At 38.4% G+C, this 15703-nt stretch overlaps 1 protein-coding gene across 1 annotated transcript in view; it reads right to left on the bottom strand.

Moving 5' to 3' along the window:
* Positions 1-1686: 1686 nt before the first annotated feature.
* The window catches only part of LOC117334772, a 51808-nt gene continuing 37791 nt past the window's right edge, over positions 1687-15703 (bottom strand). Inside the window, exons 2-4 of the mRNA XM_033894571.1 lie at positions 11781-12962; positions 1865-5017; positions 1687-1697 (exon numbers count right to left, since the gene is read on the bottom strand). Coding sequence (XP_033750462.1) covers positions 4835-5017; positions 11781-12962 — 1365 coding nt within the window. The 3' untranslated portion in view covers positions 1687-1697; positions 1865-4834. The remainder of the gene's footprint in view (positions 1698-1864; positions 5018-11780; positions 12963-15703) is intronic.

Raw genomic sequence — 15703 nt, forward strand, 5'->3', positions numbered from 1 at the left:
TACAGTAAAGCTACTGATTTATATAGTATAAATGGAATCAGTCATTAATTAGTAGCTATATTGATATACCAGTAACTTACATACTTCTATACCAGTAACGTACATTCTATACCAGTAACGTACATACTTCTATACCAGTAACATACATACTTCTATACCAGTAACGTACATACTTCTATACCAGTAACGTACATACTTCTATACCAGTAACATACATACTTCTATACCAGTAACGTACATACTTCTATACCAGTAACGTACATACTTCTATACCAGTAACGTACATACTTCTATACCAGTAACGTACATACTTCTATACCAGTAACGTACATACTTCTATACCAGTAACGTATATACTTCTATACCAGTAACGTACATACTTCTATACCAGTAACGTACATACTTCTATACCAGTAACGTACATACTTCTATACCAGTAACGTACATACTTCTATACCAGTAACGTACATACTTCTATACCAGTAACGTACATACTTCTATACCAGTAACGTACATACTTCTATACCAGTAACGTACATACTTCTATACCAGTAACGTACATACTTCTATACCAGTAACGTACATACTTCTATACCAGTAACTTACATACTTCTATACCAGTAACGTACATACTTCTATACCAGTAACGTACATACTTCTATACCAGTAACGTACATACTTCTATACCAGTAACGTACATACTTCTATACCAGTAACGTACATACTTCTATACCAGTAACATATACCAGTAACGTACATTCTATACCAGTAACGTACATACTTCTATACCAGTAACTTACATACTTCTATACCAGTAACGTACATACCTCTATACCAGTAACGTACATACTTCTATACCAGTAACGTACATACTTCTATACCAGTAACTTACATACTTCTATACCAGTAACGTACATACTTCTATACCAGTAACGTACATACTTCTATACCAGTAACATACATACTTCTATACCAGTAACGTACATACTTCTATACCAGTAACGTACATACTTCTATACCAGTAACGTACAGACTTCTATACCAGTAACGTACAGACTTTTATACCAGTAACGTATATACTTCTATACCAGTAACATATACCAGTAACGTACATACTTCTATACCAGTAACGTACATACTTCTATACCAGTAACATACATACTTCTATACCAGTAACGTACATACTTCTATACCAGTAACGTACATACTTCTATACCAGTAACGTATAACTTCTATACCAGTAACGTACAGACTTCTATACCAGTAACGTACATACCTCTATACCAGTAACGTACATACTTCTATACCAGTAACGTACATACTTCTATACCAGTAACGTACATACTTCTATACCAGTAACGTATAACTTCTATACCAGTAACGTACATACTTCTATACCAGTAACGTACATACTTCTTTACCAGTAACGTACATACCTCTATACCAGTAACGTACATACTTCTATACCAGTAACGTACATACTTCTATACCAGTAACGTATAACTTCTATACCAGTAACGTACATACTTCTATACCAGTAACGTACATACTTCTATACCAGTAACGTACATACTTCTATACCAGTAACATATACCAGTAACGTACATTCTATACCAGTAACGTACATACTTCTATACCAGTAACGTATAACTTCTATACCAGTAACGTACATACTTCTATACCAGTAACGTACATACCTCATACTTCTATACCAGTAACGTACATACTTCTATACCAGTAACGTACATACTTCTATACCAGTAACGTACATACTTCTATACCAGTAACGTACATACTTCTATACCAGTAACATACATACTTCTATACCAGTAACGTACATACTTCTATACCAGTAACGTATAACTTCTATACCAGTAACGTATATACTTCTATACCAGTAACGTACATACTTCTATACCAGTAACGTACATACTTCTATACCAGTAACATACATACTTGTATACCAGTAACGTACATACTTGTATACCAGTAACGTACATACTTCTATACCAGTAACGTATATACTTCTATACCAGTAACGTACATACTTCTATACCAGTAACGTATATACTTCTATACCAGTAACGTACATACTTCTATACCAGTAACGTACATTCTTCTATGCAGGTTGACAGTAAAAGCTCCTAATGACATACTGGTGCACATGTAGGTCATTATACTGATAAACTAGGTCACAGTACATTTACACTGATAAAAATAGGTCACTGTACAGAAGAACTAGGTCACGTACAGCATAATGTACATAATCGAAGCAGAAATACCGGAATCTGTACAATATATATCCACATATACACATAAGAAATATACTTTAACAATATAACATTGACAAATATGGCATACATGTCTGACATAATATAAAGTTGTGACCTACTTAATGGACATTGGTTCTAGTATAAAGTTTTAATATACATTGCCAAACATGTAACATGGTTATATCTGTTGAACATCGTTGTCAAATATTCCAAAATTAAAATTATGAATATGCTGACAAATGAATGACTTTGAGATGATTTACAGATTTTGATATAAATAAAACCTATAGCAGTTCTGGGAGATTGACGTTGTCCTCAAATAACAGCATATAGAGACTGTAATCCTAGGAGGAGGGTACAGACAATCATATAGAGACTGTAGTCCTAGGAGGAGGGTACAGACAGTCATATAGAGACTGTAGTCCTAGGAGGAGGGTACAGGCAGTCATATAGAGACTGTAGTCCTAGGAGGAGGGTACAGACAATCATATAGAGACTGTAGTACTAGGAGGAGGGTACAGACAATCATATAGAGACTGTAGTCCTAGGAGGAGGGTACAGACAGTCATATAGAGACTGTAGTCCTAGGAGGAGGGTACAGGCAGTCATATAGAGACTGTAGTCCTAGGAGGAGGGTACAGACAATCATATAGAGACTGTAGTACTAGGAGGAGGGTACAGACAATCATATAGAGACTGTAGTACTAGGAGGAGGGTACAGACAGTCATATAGAGACTGTAATCCTAGGAGGAGGGTACAGACAATCATATAGAGACTGTAATCCTAGGAGGAGGGTACAGACAATCATATAGAGACTGTAGTCCTAGGAGGAGGGTACAGACAATCATATAGAGACTGTAATCCTAGGAGGAGGATACGGACAATCATATAGAGACTGTAGTCCTAGGAGGAGGGTACAGACAATCATATAGAGACTGTAATCCTAGGAGGAGGGTACGGACAATCATATAGAGACTGTAGTCCTAGGAGGAGGGTACAGACAATCATATAGAGACTGTAATCCTAGGAGGAGGGTACAGACAATCATATAGAGACTGTAGTCCTAGGAGGGTACAGACAATCATATAGAGACTGTAATCCTAGGAGGAGGGTACAGACAATCATATAGAGACCGTAATCCTAGGAGGAGGGTACAGACAATCATATAGAGACTGTAATCCTAGGAGGGTACGGACAATCATATAGAGACTGTAATCCTAGGAGGAGGGTACGGACAATCATATAGAGACTGTAATCCTAGGAGGGTACGGACAATCATATAGAGACTGTAATCCTAGGAGGAGGGTACGGACAATCATATAGAGACTGTAATCCTAGGAGGAGGGTACAGACAATCATATAGAGACTGTAATCCTAGGAGGAGGGTACAGACAATCATATAGAGACTGTAGTACTAGGAGGAGGGTACGGACAATCATATAGAGACTGTAATCCTAGGAGGAGGGTACAGACAATCTCCATAGTGAAGTGGAGTACTAAATTTACCTGGCAAAAAGGCCACCATATCTAAATATATTCATTGCAGTTCAGTAAAAAAATGGAACACAAATATTTAAGAGTGACCCTTGATGCGCTCATTGTCTACAACACAAATATTTGAAAGTGATCCTTGATGAGCTCATTGTCTACAATAGAGCTCATTGTCTACAATAGAGCTCATTGTCTACGATAGAGTTGGGGAGAATTGCTGCCTTTGTGGAGTACAAATTACATCTATGTTAACTCTAAAACTTTGATCTTACTTTGTAACTATTACTTCAAACATCAAAAAAAAACTAACTATAAATTAACTAAAAGAAATATTGAAATGTTCTGTAAAAATGTTGTAAACTTCCACAACAACCAGCAAGAGCCTGAGCAATGTAAACAGCATCAATTTAACTTCATGTTGTATGTCAGACGGTACAGAATGCAAAGATATTAGGGGTCAGATTAAACAGGTTTTGTTGAGATGTGAGAATATTTGTTGGTCAGATTAAACAGGTTTTATTAAGACGTGAGAACATTCTCAGGGTCAGATTAAACAGGTTTTATTAAGATGTGAGAACATTCTCAGAGTCAGATGAAACAGGTTTTATTGAGATGTGAGAACATTATCAGGGTCAGATTAAACAGGTTTTATTAAGACGTGAGAACATTATCAGGGTCAGATTAAACAGGTTTTATTAAGATGTGAGAACATTATCAGGGTCAGATTAAACAGGTTTTATTGAGATGTGAGAACATTATCAGGGTCAGATTAAACAGGTTTTATTAAGACGTGAGAACATTATCAGGGTCAGATTAAACAGGTTTTATTAAGACGTGAGAACATTATCAGGGTCAGATTAAACAGGTTTTATTAAGATGTGAGAACATTCTCAGGGTCAGATTAAACAGGTTTTATTAAGATGTGAGAACATTCTCAGAGTCAGATTAAACAGGTTTTATTGAGATGTGAGAACATTCTCAGGGTCAGATTAAACAGGTTTTATTAAGATGTGCAATTTTACACTGGACAAATGATGCACCTACAACACGAAAATTCATGTAGAAAATATCAGGACTTTCCAAAATATATAACTAACAAAACAACTGCTGCTACTACAACAAGAAAGGCTAGAAAAGCAAAAATAAGGCGAATCAGTTTGCTGCGTCGTTGCCTAGCAATGGTTTGCTTGATGAGTCTGTCGTATCGAGGCTTTTCTTCCATTTCAATGCTTTCAATGTCAACGGCCTCATCCTGAAAAGACAAATTAACAACATCTCATTAATGCTGTAGCCATTTTATGTTCTTTATAAATAGCTCCACATAAAGGAGAGAAAAATTGACTAACACTTGCATACGGCCATCTAAATTCTGAACTTAAGCAAGTTTTGTAAATTTGTTATCAATTTCTGTAACAATTATGCTGACAATCACTCATTGTTTCGACAGTGTTTATTGTTTAATTTCCTATCAACAGCTATGGTCATTTAAGGATGGTCTTCCTTCAGGTAATGTGTGTGTGTGTTTGGGAGGCTGTAGTATGTTCATGCATGTTTGTCTTCTGCTCACAGAAGCATACCACTGCAGACATCCAGCCAGACACATTAAACCAGTCGTCCAACACGTAATGTGCTGAGTCACATAATACAGACAACTTGTAAACCAGTCGTCCAACACCTAATGTACTGAGTCACATTATACAGATGACCTGTAAACCAGTCGCCCAATTTAACACCGCCGGACACATTATACTGACGACCTGTAAACCAGTCACCCAACACCTAATGTACTGAGTCACATTATACTGATGACCTGTAAACCAGTCGCCCAATTTAACACCGCCGGACACATTATACTGACGACCTGTAAACCAGTCACCCAACACCTAATGTACTGAGTCACATTATACTGACGACCTGTAAACCAGTCGCCCAACACCGCCGGACACATTATACTGACGACCTATAAACCAGTCGCCCGACACCTAATGTGCTGAGTCACATAATACAGACAACTTGTAAACCAGTCGTCCAACACCTAATGTACTGAGTCACATTATACTGACGACCTGTAAACCAGTCGCCCAACACCGCCGGACACATTATACTGACGACCTGTAAACCAGTCGCCCGACACCTAATGTACTGAGTCACATTATACTGACGACCTGTAAACCAGTCACCCAACACCGCTGGACACATTATACTGACGACCTGTAAACCAGTCGCCCGACACCTAATGTACTGAGTCACATTATACTGACGACCTGTAAACCAGTCACCCAACACCGCTGGACACATTATACTGACGACCTGTAAACCAGTCGTCCAACACCTAATGTACTGAGTCACATTATACTGACGACCTGTAAACCAGTCGCCTAACACCGCCGGACACATTATACTGACGACCTGTAAACCAGTCGCCCGACACCTAATGTACTGAGTCACATTATACTGACGACCTGTAAACCAGTCACCCAACACCGCTGGACACATTATACTGACGACCTGTAAACCAGTCGCCCGACACCTAATGTGCTGAGTCACATTATACTGACGACCTGTAACCAGGCGCCCAACACCTAATGTACTGAGTCACATTATACTGAAGACCTGTAAACCAGTCGCCCAACACCTAATGTACTGAGTCACATTATACAGACGACTTGTAAACCAGTCGCCCAACACCGCTGGACACATTATACTGACGACCTGTAAACCAGTCGCCCAACACCGCTGGACACATTATACTGACAACCTGTAAACCAGTCGCCTGACACCTGGACACATTATACTGACGACCTGTAAACCAGTCGCCTGACACCGCCGGACACATTATACTGACGACCTGTAAACCAGTCACACAACACCGCCGGACACATTATACTGACGACCTGTAAACCAGTCGCCCAACACCTAACGTGCTGAGTCACATTATACTGACGACCTGTAAACCAGTCACACAACACCGCTGGACACATTATACTGACGACCTGTAAACCAGTCGCCTGACACCGCCGGACACATTATACTGACGACCTGTAAACCAGTCACACAACACCGCCGGACACATTATACTGACGACCTGTAAACCAGTCGCCCAACACCTAACGTGCTGAGTCACATTATACTGACGACCTGTAAACCAGTCACACAACACCGCCGGACACATTATACTGACGACCTATAAACCAGTCGCCCAACACCTAATGTGCTGAGTATTATCAGGAGCTAGCAACTAGAGCTATAGTTATAAACTCTGGGCCAGATCCCAAAGCCTTCCTCACAAGGGTAAATGCTCAACTAAAGGTCAAAATTAAATAAGCATCAAGGGATTGATAGACAAGGTGAAGAAAATTTTTCAGAAAGAAGAGAAAAGATAAGATCCCAAATTAATTAAGTCGCCTCTTATGATAATGCAATGGAGGCCGTGGCCGGCATTTTAAATTCACCATTAACGACCAGTTATTGACCTTGTTACTGAGATGTTATATAGATCTTAAGCTAGATTTTATGACTTGGTAGCTTGGTAGCCACCTTGTAAAAATATCCACTTTGAGCCCTGAATTCTTATGTCATATACTTATAGGGCAGCTGCTCATCAAACTCGCATGACATTGATATCCCTTAGTTTTGATTTGTCCATTGTTTTGTCCAGTTCTATTATCTGGTTGTTCCTACCTAGTTTTTTAAACCCAGTGTTTACCAAAGTGTTTACCAAAGAGTTTACCAAAGTGTTTACCAAAGTGTTTTTACGAAAGAGTTTTTACCAAAGTGTTTTTACCAAAGAGTTTTTACCCACATTTTACCCAGTTTTTACCCACATTTTATCCAGTTTTCATCTATCGATAGATTGGTTCATATATCTGACGTGACAAGGTTGACTCATGCACTGCCTGAGATCTAGTTCTCGAGGCAAATTCTAACTACATGTGTACCTGCAGACTAGTACTTCTAGTTCAGAGGTCAGAATAAATTTCGCAGCAGGCTTTAGAGGAAAGATACATAATAAAACAGTCATATAGATGTTTAATATAAGCATTAGTATAAAAATAAACTTATACGGCGGTTTTATTAATGACTTCGCAAAAGGTGTCAAACATGCATGTTAGTCCATTAGTTTGCTTATAATGTGATATTTCTGTCAATATTGGGTTAGATTGAGTGACAAAACATCCATAGGCAGTCACACTTTAAAACAGCAACCTGTAAGTATGACATAAGGTCGATAATCAAACATCTTAAAACTATCAGTAAGTAAGAAACAACTAAATATCTAAAATCTCAGTTAATTATAACATCTGAAAACTTGGTCACACCTTTTAAAACTCTGTTATGTAGTGACAAACATATGAAAAATCAGTTTAAATCAAACATCCGAATATTGAGTTAGTCACAAGCATTTGAAAACTCAGTTTGTCACAAGCATTTGAAAACTCAGTTAGTCACAAGCATTTAAAAACTCAGTTAGTCACAAACATCTGAAAACCCAGTTATTCTCAAACATCTGAAAACTCAATCACAAACATCCAAAAACATATTTGGTCACAAAAATCCAAAAACTCGGGTCACAAATGTCTGAAAACTCAGTTAGTCACAAACATCTGAAAACTCAGTTACAAACATCTGAAAACTCAATCACAAACATCCAAACATACAGTTAGTGACAAACACCTGAAAACTCGGTTAGTGACAAACATCTGAAAACTTGGTTAGTCACAAACATCTGAAAACTTGAATTGGTTAGTCACAAACATACAGAAACTCAATAAGTCTGAAACATCTGAAAACTTGATCACAAACACCTGAAACTTGGTTAGTCACAAACATCTGAAAACTTGATCACCAACACCTGAAACTTGGTTAGTCACAAACATCTAAAAACTCAGTGACAAACATCTAACTATTGATGACAGCCTTACCAATCTAACTGCCTTGGGACCTTTGTTGGTGATAAGCACATGTTTTGGAGACATGATCATGTGGTCGTTCAAGTATGTCGGTAATGCCACATAGCCTTTAACCTGGGGAGAGTGGATTTTAAAACAGAGGAGTTTTAGTCGATGAGGAATTCTTAATCATATATTAAACAGAAAGACCTGAGAGTAGACGTAGACATGCTTCTGAAAATGATTCTATAAATTCCTTCAGATTGTGATAACAAACTTTCTCTGTACTGTATTAGGTATCAGCTTTTCTTGTTAATTCATGTCTAGAAATATAAATTTTTTAAGTGTTTTCCGAGTGTGATCTCAGATTAATCCATTAAGTATCCATTAATTACATTGGATTTTAACTTCTTTATGAGATAGAACTATTGGAGCCATAGAATGCTGACGCAATAACCCAGGGCATATACCACCGACTTAACACAGGTACTGCTCAAACACACTGTGGGATTAATTAAATGAATAACGATGCTGAAGTTTAATCCTCGTTTCAAAAGACATATTTTGTAATTCATTACTTCAGAAAAAAACTGTGACTGTCTCTAGCCCGAGACCCGAAAGGTGTAACTTATATTTGCAAAAGTTGGAATATAAATAAATCACATTTACTGCCTTGTATGGGTATCATGATCACATGTCACAGTAGCTGGCTGCTGCAGTCTCCTTAATATCTGAGTCACAAAGGTACACAATTGAAGATGAAAGCTACATATAACTCCTATCAAAGTACTCTGGCTGACTGACAGTCAAAACTGGAATATGTGTACATATATAAGGTAAGGTAAAATTAATGATATCCATAAAGGGAGACAATTGAAAAAAAAATCTTTAGATTTAATTTCCACCAAGGGGGGTAACTCTGTCAGGTGTCAAATTAGGAAACTCAAGCAAAATAGTTCACTACATAATCAAAGAGAGAAAATATATGTTTTCAAAAAGACTCTCAGACAAATCAGTCTCAAACCAATATCCTGTATATATCAAAAGTGAATGAAAAACTTTGAAATATTCTGAACCAAATATGTGATGGATATAATATTCATTTAACCTATATCATGTTAAAATTCACGCAAAAAAATCAGTTTTCCATGCTCATAATTATTTATGAGCAATCAGTTACCCAAAGGTCTTTCATTCAAAACACCAATATTTCTAGTGAATTGCAAACTCTGTGAAAACTCTTAATTATACCAAATACACTAGTCATTTGTCTCTGACCAATTCTGCACCAAGTCGGAATAATATAGCAATGTGAAAAACAAGATTTTTCGGGATATAAGTCAAATATAATTGCTTAGAATAAAGAAATTAGGCAATTGATATTGGACAATTAGCACAATTACACTTTAATTAATGAGTATGACAAAAAATAGTATAGCACACTTAAAGGGACAATTTAGTCAAGTTTGTTTACTTTTTTATCATTTCACAAATTATTTCATGAAAGTGTACTTCAGTTCTCCTTATGAACTATCCTTGGTCATATATTGATACAAGTTTATGTTTTCCATGCGTTTTTTAATTAATTGTAAGGGGGATCCTAATCGTATAACCATACAATTTATATGCAAATGAGCAAGTCGTCTCTACACACTTTGTATACATGTGTACAAGCACAGCCCCGTCTTGTGACTGTAAACAACATTGGTTTGCATTTGAAGCTGTTAGCGGATATTTTAACTATAGGTTGCGGGTCTCGTACCAAACGTAGACAGTGAATGGATAAACAAAATATATGGAGAATTACTGTTAGGTCATGAATATAACAGATGTGAGTTTTTCGAACGGTTGCGACAACGAATGAAGAAGTTCATACAGTTGCGAGCGAGTTTGCCGAGACTTGACCTAGATCGGCCTATGGAGTAATGTTGAGGTGCGATATTTTTGTTCTGTACAACTTCCATTATCATAATTCCATTCGTACTTGTTATAAGTATTGTTCTGATTACATCATGGATGAAATAAATCACCTAGATTGGTGTTAGCGTTTGTTTGCATTCGTACACAAATGAAAAAACAATCTTTTTCTGCATACGTATCGGCCGTATACATGCATGTGTGTACACAATTACATGAACACGAATTCCCGTTCGGTGACCCTGAAATAGACCTGTGTTTGGTCGATTTGAATTGTCAAAACAATAAATCATTATTGAATCTATCAATTATGATACATGTAACAACTGTTTGCCACGCATGTTGTTAAAGCAATATCCAAAGAAATAAGTATATATATTTGAAATTAGATCTACCATGTCGTCACTCTGTGCTTCGATTGCGTGGATGTGTTTACAAGTAACTCTGTTCCCGCCAGAGGGCGCAACACATTGCACTATATTTGAAGTATTGCTATATTTGATGTTGGCTTTCCCCAAACTTAAACTGACTATACTGGACATTGGCTACGTAGTAGATAACTGTTGCCCGCAAATTCTTTTCTCTGGATATATGTTTTATCGATTTTGCTTGAATTATAAAAAGCATGCTTGACTAAATTGTCCCTTTAAACAGTGTAGGACAAACTTTTCACAACAAGGGGAATAACCCAGTGGAATTTTTGACAAAATATGAACGTACAATACTACATTATATATTGGTAGTACTGGATATCTTAAGCCAAGTTTGGGAGATATAAACAGCTTTGTATTTTATAAGATGATGATATGATACGATATGATGTGATATGATAATCAATGTAGGTTTGTAGGGGCTGGGCACCGGGGTGCTAGGTAAAATTAGGATGACCACATGACATGATAACTACATTATTATGTCATTAACAATGGAATATATTCTGTCACTTTGTCATTTTTAGTAAAACACCAGGTAAGATAAATATATATATATATATATATATAAATATATCAGCTAGCTCTACTTTCCTAAACCATATCTAGCCAATCACCAGCTGCTTCTACATCATGTGACCTTATGAGGACCCCGCCAATTAGCACCTGCTTCTATAGCATGTGACCTAGGACCCAGCCAATCACCAGCTGCTTCTATAGCATGTGACCCAGGACCTAGCCAATCACCACAATGCCTATGATTTATGCTCTATCTTACCTGGGCCCAACTGCGAGCTACTTTTTCATCATCAGTTAGACTGTTCTCGAGACCACTGTCATCCAAAAAGATTGGGTTTGGCTTGGCGAGGGCAAAATCACTGTTTACCTTTCCTTTGTAGATCTCCCGTAGGTTAATCAATTTTGTGTCTCGTCGGTACTTGTTCGGTCGGCCGTCATTGAACACGGTATCGTCTGAAAACTTAACACTCTTGTGTTCAGACTGTTCACCAGAAGGATCAGTTTCCTCGACTGAAATTCCTGACACAAGAATAGGTTTGATCCCCTTAGGTCTGTCTAAAGTTGCACAATTCTGAATATGCTCTGGTACAGAGTTTTTCCTTTCTTTGATTTTCTTTACTGCTTTGACTTCACCTCCATTGACTTCACTTCCGTTGACTTCACCTCCATTGACTTCACTTCCGTTGACTTCACCTCCGTTGACTTCACTTCCGTTGATCTGTGTCCAGTCTTTTGAATCACCTTTTCCTCTCATTATGACGGCGTCAAGTTCAATGTCATCATTCTCAAGTGGAGTGACACCGTTTGATTTTGAGTTGGTATGACAACCATGGTCATCTTTGTTCATTATATTCTCATTATCACCATGAAATGCGTTGTGGTTTATATCAACATTCAGTAAACCTGTATCCTGGGACAAGCCACTTGGATCACTGTTGTTATGGTTACACACTTCCTTATTTGGATCATTCACCTCAGCTTCCGTCAACGTAATATCATCGAGGTCAGGCCAGTCCGATATATTGTTATTGTCCGTTTCTTTACCAGAATATTCCACTGTAGATTTAACAGTTTCTCCACGATTTCCATCCTCGTCTATCGTAGTTTGACTGTTCAATACATCTCCCTCAAATCCGGGATTTTCGTATCCATTCTCTATGACTATGTCACCAACTAATACACTGCCATTGGTCACTTTCAAACTCTCACGTTCCGATCGTGGAGAAACCTGACCCTCCTGATTGGTGACCATTGTTAACTGATTTCCTGTATTTTGATTGGCTAGGATTTCTGCGTTGGACTGTTCATCAGATATGTTGTTATTTTCACTGTCCAGTTCACTGGATTCGATTCCATCACTTTTGGGATGTTTTTCATTAAAGACAGGGTTGACTCTCACATCTGGATTTCTTTTTCCAGAAATGTGACCACCAAAAATTGCCTGCAACATAAAAAAAGAAAAATCTGTCAATTTTACTTGATATATTGTACACTCAAAGTAAGCTGAGGGTCTCACATAGATATACCCAACCCCACTTATAAGTAAGCTGAGGGTCTCACACAGATATACCCCACCCCACTCATAAGTAAACTGAGGGTCTCACACTGATATACCCCACCCCACTCATACATAAGCTGAGTGTCTCACATAGATATACCCCCACCCCACTCATAAGTAAGCTGAGAGTCTTACATAGATATACCCCCACCCCACTCATAAGTAAGCTGAGGGTCTCACATAGATATACCCCCACCCCACTCATAAGTAAGCTGAGGGTCTCACATAGATATACCCCCACCCCACTCATAAGTAAGCTGAGAGTCTTACATAGATATACCCCCACCCCACTCATAAGTAAGCTGAGAGTCTCACATAGATATACCCTACCCCACTCATAAGCAAGCTGAGTGTGTCACATAGATATACCCTACCCCACTCAAAGTAAGCTGAGGGTCTCACATAGATATACCCCCACCCCACTCATAAGTAAGCTGAGGGTCTTACATAGGTATACCCCCATCCCACTCAAAGTAAGCTGAGGGTCTCACACAGATATACCCCATCCCACTCATACGTAAGCTGAGGGTCTCACATAGATATACCCCACCCCACTCATAAGTAAGCTGAGGGTCTCACACAGATATACCCCACCCCACTCAAAGTAAGCTGAGTGTGTCACATAGATATACCCCCACCCCCACTCATAAGTAAGCTGAGGGTCCTACATAGGTATACCCCCACCCCGCTCATACGTAAGCTGAGGGTCTCACATAGATATACCCCCACCCCACTCATAAGTAAGCTGAGGGTCCTACATAGGTATACCCCCACCCCACTCATACATAAGCTGAGTGTCTCACATAGATATACCCCACCCCACTCATAAGTAAGCTGAGTGTCCTACATAGATATACCCCCACCCCATTCATAAGTAAGCTGAGTGTCCTACATAGATATACCCCACCCCATTCATAAGCAAGCTGAGTGTCCTACATAGATATACCCCCACCCCACTGATACATAAGCTGAGTGTCTCACATAGATATACCCCCACCCCACTCATAAGTAAGCTGAGGGTCTCACATAGATATACCCCACCCCACTCATAAGTAAGCTGAGGGTCTCACACAGATATACCCCCACCCCACTCATAAGTAAGCTGAGGGTCTCACATAGATATACCCCACCCCACTCATACATAAGCTGAGTGTCTCACATAGATATACCCCCACCCCACTCATAAATAAGCTGAGTGTCTCACATAGATATACCCCCACCCACTCATAAGTAAGCTGAGAGTGTCACATAGATATACCCCCATCCCACTCATATGTAAGAAATCTGTCCAAGGGTTCATAATTGTACACTTGCTTTAATTTTGAAAATGTGAAAGTGCAACCTTTGACATTTAACCCTGACTGACAACCACCATAACCTAATCAAGTGTAGGATATATGCTGTGACCTTACGGTGTAGTGTCCAGGCGTTCATGAGATATATTCAACAAAAACTTTGTAATTTAATAGTGGTCAAGTGTGATTTTTAAATTTTTTTTTTACCTTGACCTCTTTATTGCGAGATTTGACCTACATCTCTGACAGATGACCCCAAAAAACTAAGGAGCTCTCAGACTTGGTGGAATATGTTCACACTAACAGAATTTTACAGACATGCAGTCAATATGCCTAGGAATATTTAATTCTGTACAAATATAAAACAAACTCTTCAAATTTTTAATAGTTACATTTAATCATCTACATTTTTTAAGAAATGCTTTGTCTGTTGTATGATCATGAACTCAGCACTCTTTCTTATTTAGACAAAGAAAATATTACACACATTTGACACCTGTGACCTTGAAAGTAAGTCAAGGTCATTCAATTGAACAAACTTAGTCACTCTTCACTCCAGCATGCTGAACACCCAATATCAAGTCCAATGAACTCTGGGTTATTATGAAATTAGGAAAAAGTTGCTTTAAATGTTTAAGCATATTTGACCTCTGTTACCCTGAATGCAAGTCAAGGTCATTTATTTGAACAAACTTGATAGCCCTTCACCCCAGCGTACTACAGGCCCCATATCAGGTCTTGGAGCCAGATAGAAGATGGATGCAGCACCATGACATATGTTCACTTACCCTTTGGGAAGGTGAGCTAAACAATTATTGTAACACCGTCTGTAAAGCTTAAACAGGAAATTGACATCAGCTTAAGCTATTGTATTAGTTAGCTCTCTCCTTAACAAAGTCTTCACCCAAAAGACTCTAAGTAAGCCTTTCAGTCTCCTGTAGCTTTCACTTAATGTGGCACCAACTCTGTAATAGTTTGTTCCAAAAAAAAAAAAAAAAAAAGGGGGGGGGGGGGGGGGGGGGGTACATCATTTCCCTCTAAATACACTTTGATGTGATTTTGTGAAGTTTGGGTATAGATATCTTATAATGGTATATTGGCCCTTTAATTTAATGTGGGTGATTCGCTGCATCGTGAGGCCATGATAGGAGCTGACCAGTAATCTGGCTGTCTACCATTATATTGATGTAGGGGATTCGCTACATCGTGAGGCCATGATAGGAGCTGACCAGTAACTATCTTGCTGTCTACCATTATATTGTGTAGGGGATTCGCTACATCATGAGGCCATGATAGGAGCTGACCAGTAACTATCTTGCTGTCTACCAT

Source organism: Pecten maximus, chromosome 9 (genome assembly GCF_902652985.1).
Source record: "Pecten maximus chromosome 9, xPecMax1.1, whole genome shotgun sequence".
Lineage (NCBI taxonomy): Eukaryota > Metazoa > Mollusca > Bivalvia > Pectinida > Pectinidae > Pecten > Pecten maximus.